Source organism: Hippoglossus hippoglossus, chromosome 11, assembly GCF_009819705.1.
Source record: "Hippoglossus hippoglossus isolate fHipHip1 chromosome 11, fHipHip1.pri, whole genome shotgun sequence".
NCBI classification, from domain to species: domain Eukaryota; kingdom Metazoa; phylum Chordata; class Actinopteri; order Pleuronectiformes; family Pleuronectidae; genus Hippoglossus; species Hippoglossus hippoglossus.
Genome location: NC_047161.1, coordinates 20,426,549 through 20,433,714, shown reverse-complemented (window position 1 = coordinate 20,433,714; position 7,166 = coordinate 20,426,549). Strand labels below are relative to the sequence as shown.

General features: G+C 41.2%; 1 protein-coding gene across 1 annotated transcript in view; it reads right to left on the bottom strand.

Annotated features, from left to right (window-relative positions):
- Window positions 1-697: 697 nt before the first annotated feature.
- The window catches only part of nxph1 (neurexophilin 1), a 49,061-nt gene continuing 42,592 nt past the window's right edge, over window positions 698-7,166 (bottom strand). The window contains exon 2 of the mRNA XM_034600468.1: window positions 698-2,790. Coding sequence (XP_034456359.1) covers window positions 2,053-2,790 — 738 coding nt within the window. The 3' untranslated portion in view covers window positions 698-2,052. The remainder of the gene's footprint in view (window positions 2,791-7,166) is intronic.

The window sequence follows — 7,166 nt, the reverse complement described above, 5'->3', positions numbered from 1 at the left end:
AGCGGGGCTGGAGGACTGTGTATTGGTCAGAGCTGCAGCTGCAGTACAGCTGGAATTCACCCAGACACACAGATACTGTTTCTGTGTGCGGACCTGACAGCGACACATACTGTTCATTGGTTTGTAGAACAGCACAGTTCTGTCTCACCTGCATGTGTCTTTCAGCTTCATGAGTCAGCACACGAAGATTGAACGTGTTGGTCATACATGTGGAAAGGAGGTTTTAGTTTGTGGTCAAGGCCCCTCCCAACCACCTCCTCAAACGAGGGGAACAACACACAAAACCGTTCCTGAACCCCTGATTTACCCCTAATCTTAATTGCACTGTATCTGCTATGTGCAAGTGTTGTGAAACATTTTTTTGTTTTTTTTGTTTTGTGAATGAAAAATCAAACAACCATGATCAGAGCTTTGAGGCCAACATGCACCTGTTCAGATCCAAATGGTTTTAAGCGCGTACAGTGAGTCACTACATATAAATAACTAATAGATATCACCATGAACTTTCCCCCATTTGGTTACATATATTAAATATCAAACAATACATTCCATTCAATTTTATATATAAATATGCATTATGAGGCCATATCTCAATACAATGCATTCATTTGCATGCATCGCAGAAGGCCAGCAGCTACTTTGTTGTGGTTCAGTGTATTACTCACCAGTGGTGACTGGTGGTTTAGACCTATCTCTTTCCACAGGTATGGTGTAACCAGACTTCAACAGATTATTACTGCCAACAAGACTCACAGGAATAACTCACATGTACCAGCATTCACTTGATAAAATTTACTGTATTCTTTAATTCATATGTACATGTTCAACCCCCATCCCACCCCCCCACCCCCGAGTAAAGAAAATTCAATCAATACTTTTAATATATTTAGTCAGTTTTACAGCTTTTTTACAGGATTGCTGTTTTCATGAAATTCACATCTAGGGCAGCAACATCATTTTCTTTGCAAGAGAAACCAAAAACGAGCATAGATGGAGTGAACAAGAGGACTTAGCGCGGGGGGGGAACACAGCTCTTGGGGGCATGTATAGAAGCAGCGCAATTGGGATAAACTATGTACAATACAAACCATTCATACAAATTAGGCTCTAAGATATAGAATTCAATACATTACAGTTGATATATTAAGTGACAATGAGCAAGCCCCATCTTCCCGAACAAGTCACTGATCGATCGGTCAGGTGAGTGGACATTCAATCAGCCGAGAGTGAAGCAATCACCCAACGCAAATCAGCGTCTGCCTGCGCTGGCAGGAACCCACCCGAGGATTGAAAGTGTTACAGTATCTGAGCATGTTACCAACAGTTTCTCTCCCGAATGAGACTCCCCCCCTGAGGGAGAAGTCTGCTCAGTCCGAGCTCACCCCTAGATAGATAAGACCACCTCACATTTCTAAAAGCATCAAACTCACATTTAGTCTTCACTCTCCTCTTCAGATGCCTCGCAGGCACCCAAGCTAGCTATTTTATTATTTTTTTTTTTTATTATTTTTCAATGAGGAGTTAATTTTTGTTTTCTAGGATGAACTGCAGAGCGTAAATAGCACAGCAGGGGCAAACAGTCGATATGTTGGTGTCCAGAGAGTTAATGTATCATATATGACATATGCTAAGAGAGATAAACAAAGTTATTACATTTATTTTGTGAACTAGACATAAAGCAAAACAGATGGGAGGAACTCAAAAGAAAAAACAACCAAGAGGACCAATAAGCCTCTGTTATCTACACATGGTTTAATAGGGATAAAACATAATTTAGGGACAAACTAACTTTACCTACAGCAATCAGCTTTTCAGGTCAGTGTAAGCTAATTGGAGTCTTATATACCACCTTTTTTCAACAACAGTAAATTGTTAAAAGTAACTGTTCCCTCAAAATTCAGAACGCAGAAGTGGAAAATCATTGGGGATGACTGACACTCTGGTGTAGACATGTTTAGGGACAGTAAGGCTAACAAACACATTTCTCTGGAATGGGTAGAAGCCCCATTCTGTGCTCCTTTTGTCCATGGTGTGACTGAGTGTATGCAACTGTCAGCCAGAGGGAAAGTAGGGTGTGTCACTATGGTAGTTGTAATCTGGGCACACTTTCTGCACCAGTTTGTAGTCGGTACTGTAGAAGGAAATGAAGATGCAGATGACTTTGAAAGGTTTGGAGCAGAGCCAGGAAACATGGCTCTGGGTCTGCTCCTGGTAGCAGGTCTTGGATGGGTCGAAGTTGCAGAGCGTGTTCTTGGCCCCTTTCTCCACCTTCTCGTACTCGATACGGCAGTTGAAGGACTTTGAATCCTTGGCGTCGATGACGGACTGCTGCGAAGCCACATCAAACTCCACTATCTTTGTTGGGGGGACCAAGCTGACCGACACGTTGCCCTGACCTGTGGAGTTGTGGCGGAAGTAGACACTGAAGGTGCCGTTACCATGATCCACAATCTTACCGGTGATCAGCAGGTTGAGTTTGACCGTCTTGATGTTGGAGTGGAAGTCCCCCCAGCCGAACATCTTCTTGAATTTACCTGTCTTTACCATGGGCCGCCGCTTGGCCCGTGGCCGCGAGTCCTGCAGGTCTGTGGAGTTCCTCAGCCAGTCCCACAGGTCCTGCTCCGAGTAGGGCTCTGGAGTGTCATAGTGAAGGTCCAAAGCTGTGCTGTTTTCTTTGCCATGCAGTGTCTGTGTCAGCAGCCGACTGATTGACATATCCTTACTGCTCTCTGTCCATATATGCTTTAGCGTTGATTTGGGGCTTCCCGACTTGACATGGGCACTTGTAACCTGGGAAGGGGACAAAAAAAGCATCCATGAGCTGATATGTTATATATATGAATATCAATTTTGTTTTAGGCTACTATAACTTTTACCTCTACCTTTAGATCATTAACTTTTTGGTGACACCACTTTAAGAGAAGAGTTTGCATTTAATGTTTCTACTTTGCTTCCATTGTGTGTGAAGCCAACCAATTAGAAACTTGCATTGTCTATATCTTTGTTAACCAGCCAATCGTCTACGGTAACATGGGTCTGCAAGGTGTTTAAAAAACCCATTAAACTGGACAAATAATCCCCACAAACTCCGGCTGACACGGAGTAAATTTCCAGGGTCAAATGTCTCTGCAGTAGTCACAAGTATTTAACAGCTCCAGCCCCAGTCGGCACTGATGGAAGACACGCAAGGGGATAAACTTTGCCCCTTTGGTGCACTGTGACATCTGTCCGAGCACACGCACTATCAACACAGCTGTCACCACAGTGCTGTAAAAGTAGAAAAAAAACTAGACTGTATATGGACTACACACAGAATGGCACTGGTAATGATGCTAACCATAGTGACCAACTGCTAGCCACCCTGTTGGCCCGGTGAATGTGCTGCACCCCATTTCAAGAAGGTTTCCTGATAATGTTCTTGAGCTTTTGTGTAACTGTTCTCTTCTCCCCCTATAATTAAATCCCTTAATTATTAGCAAATACCTTTGTAACTAAGGCTTTGTCACTTAAGGGATCACTGTGTTTTTTTATGGTTTTTACTGGAACATTAACATTTTTTGGCAACATCCCATCACCAACTGTGCATCAGTGGAACAGTATACAATACTGGCTCAATACTGATATCAAGGAAGTCAACACTACACATGTATTGTGTAGTACTGTGTAGGTAGTTAGCCAGCTAGTTCTCTGTTCCTGTTCAGTATTTACAGTAACTTTCAGTGTCAGCAGATTTAACTTTGAGTATTTCTGTTATATACTATTAAAGAATCTTGTGGAATTCCAAGGAGGTGACTCTGATGGTGGTCTCAGTTTAGAGCCCTAGAAGGGCTTTGGCTTGTTCTGCCAATACAAGAACATACTTCTGCACTTGGTGAAGTGATGTGCCATGATAAATTACTTATCTTTATCATCTATATCTTTCAGGAAATATTGAGTTTCACTTTAAAGCATGCCATTTTCTATAAAATTGACCAATCACATATATTCCATAGGGCGTAAGAGATAATCAATCCTTGCTGCAAGCTTCAATTTCAAATCATGACAGTGGACAGCTCCAAATTGAGAATTATAGTGCAACAAGCTGAGCGAGGAAGAGAATACAGCAATCAAAGTAAAACATATTGCTCCCATCTCCTCCCTCTGTCAAATAGAAGGAGTATCTACTGGCTCACACAGATAAAGGCTGTGGCCGTTCAGCGGGTAAAGACCAGACTATTAACTAAAGAGTGCCCCTTGAATTGATGATTGATGAACCCATGGGTTTTCACTATTTAGTGCCAATGAGTGGAATTAGGTTCATGCAGGCCCCACTGGAGCTATGTGACATTGATTGCCTGATTTCTACTGTAAGACGTGACAGCAGATACGTCTTGCTGAGGTTTTTGCATTTTGCTGGCTGCCTTGAGGATCGATACTTGGAAAATACGGTTTCGCGACCAATCAGTTGGCCCTCTGAATTGAATTGCCTCACAGTGTGTGTCTCAGGACCATGGGGACACACAGTCTCCTTTACACATACTGTTACAAGGAGAATATACCTGTACTGTGAATTATGTCACAGCACCTGTGTTCCCCACAAATTACGTTTAGTCTACACAACTAAACTTAAAAAGCAAGAGCGTTTTCTTGGTAATGTCATCACAGGCTGAAACATTATTAAAAGGAACATATTGTTGAATAATTGAAGCAGAGCATTTATTAATGGCTAGTCGGTCACATACCAGTAAATTAAAAAGAGAAGAAAAGAACTGCAGTTGGTCGGTCATTATAAGTTGTACATGTCTGTTAATACCTTGATTTGCAATTTCTGGACATTGTGTAAGTCACCTGTGTTATATTATAAACTAAAAACTGAAGTGGTTTCTGAATGTTTAGTGATATTTTTTATACCCTATAAAGCACACCTGTTTCCCATAATGCGTCATGGAAAGTATTGTACAGCCGATGGTCACTAAGGGCAGCAGGAACTGTCTGACCTGTCTTATGAATGCAAATAGAAGCAGGGCAGCACATCACAGCACAAAGTGCAGGAGACAAGTTTATTTCTACATCTTAAAGATGATCATTCAACAAGTGTAAAATAAACATTCAAAATGTACTGGGTTGATGTTGTTGTTGTTGTTGTTGCTGTTGTAGCTCGTAATAATCCTGCGTCAATAACGTCATTACCAGCGCAGAGAAAGTGTTTTTTTTTCTTTTCCTAATGATTTCTCTATATAATTATCATTATATAGTGAAGTAGAGAATAGTGAATGAGTGGGTGATTCCGTACACAGCCATGGCTTTTCTCGGTATTGTACATTAAGTGATTTAAAGTAGAAAGTATAAGTATATGTACTATTATTGGTGTTTCTGGCCCTGGGGATAACATTATGTTGAACTAAAGGCAAACTGTGTGGTACTGACAACCTATAGTGAGTCAATGCAGCTTATGAATGTTGCAGTGGCGGCTGCAACAGTGCCAGCAGTGAGGCAATGGCTCTGTTCAAACCGTCAGCTTGGGAATGACGACTGGATTTACAGAGTAGAGTCTGCCTCTTGACTACAACCAGACTAAATTTAAGTTTTAAAACAAACAGTAATCATTAGCCACACTTTGGAACCAACGGATAACTGGAAATCCTGAGTTAATGCAACATTAATCGCACATTAATGGTGTTATGTACCAGTCACACTTTGAGAATATGTTCTACATTAGACATGAAGCAAATCAAAAGGCGAGGAAAAAGACAGAAGCTGAGTGACTGGCCCACTCAGTGGAGGTGAGGAGGATCTCAGGGGATCTATCTTTAGCCAGAAGGTTTACACCTTAAACTCAGACAGCACTCGGCTGCGTGAGGCAGACACACTCAGCAATCATTTCCTGTTCAAAAAGGTCAGGTCCTCATACTGAACAGTATCACAGTGTGGTGGTGGGTGGGGATTACAGTGTGGTGGAGTCACGATAATGTGACCGCTTAGGGAAAAAAATGACCATAAAGAATATAAATAAAAGACAAAGCACTTGTCATGTCTTTCATCCTTTTAGAATGAGTTTGTGTTGTCATCTGTAGACAGACACATACAACCGGGATACAAGTGAAAACATATTTCATTACATTTTAACCAGTAGTTGGTTACAAATGAAGTATCAATACCATATTATACAAGTTAAATGATCAGTGTAAATACCATACATTCAATCTTACATAGCTATTATTATCAATGCACTAATATGTATGTAGCATTTTTATGATGTAGCTGGTGGAGGTGGGGATAATTGTATATACTGCTAATTAATATAACAAACTGTCTAGGATGTATCATATACTATACAACCTTGCCAAGTAACTACTCTATGTTAAAGTAACTACTTGGTTGAACATCTTACTTAGTTACAACAGGGCCAGATTAAGTCACTCTGGCAAATGAACTCGATTGGGTGAAAAGGCAGCAGCCACCACAGACCTCTTACCATTTCATTTTTAATTGGGCTTTAGTGATGCATGCTACTATACAAATTTGCAATTAATCTGATTGCCACAAAATAATTGCCTCGCAGACAACTGAGGGCCTTCGGGGCTGGGATTCCTGATTCCCTTAACATTATTTTCTACACAGCTGCTTCTCAAAGACCAGTAAACAAGTGCATTTGTTCTGAAGCCTTTAAACAAGAGATTAATACTTTGTGCATTAAAGCATTAGCTGAACAATGTTAGTTAGGCTGACATATAAACTGAATTGCTGTTCTGTTTAACTGCATACGTTCAGTCTAACACTGTGTTAGCCGATGTGTGGTGTGTGTGGGACTTTTACTTTGTTCTGCGTTGCCCTAACAATTAAGTATTAAATGTCTCCTTTCAGTCTATACAGAAGCCGCAATGGCAGCTGCACAGAGTTCATTTTATGTTTCCACAAAGATCTAGAATTTTTTTTTAAAGTTTAATATTTGTCAATCTATCTCTCTGCGTCAATCGAATCCACAATTGTCACCATTCACGTGCCTGTTTTTCTGTCTCAGTATGTGGGAGGATAGTGAGCCCTTTCTTAATCTTATCCACAAAGCTCTGATTGGTCAATCAGTTCTCGGGCCCAGACATCATCCTGCAGCTTGTTCTGGGCCCAGGGCCAGCAGGTCTGCTGGATCCTGAAGCTGCCAGCTGTAGTACGCTCACCGGAGGGAACGG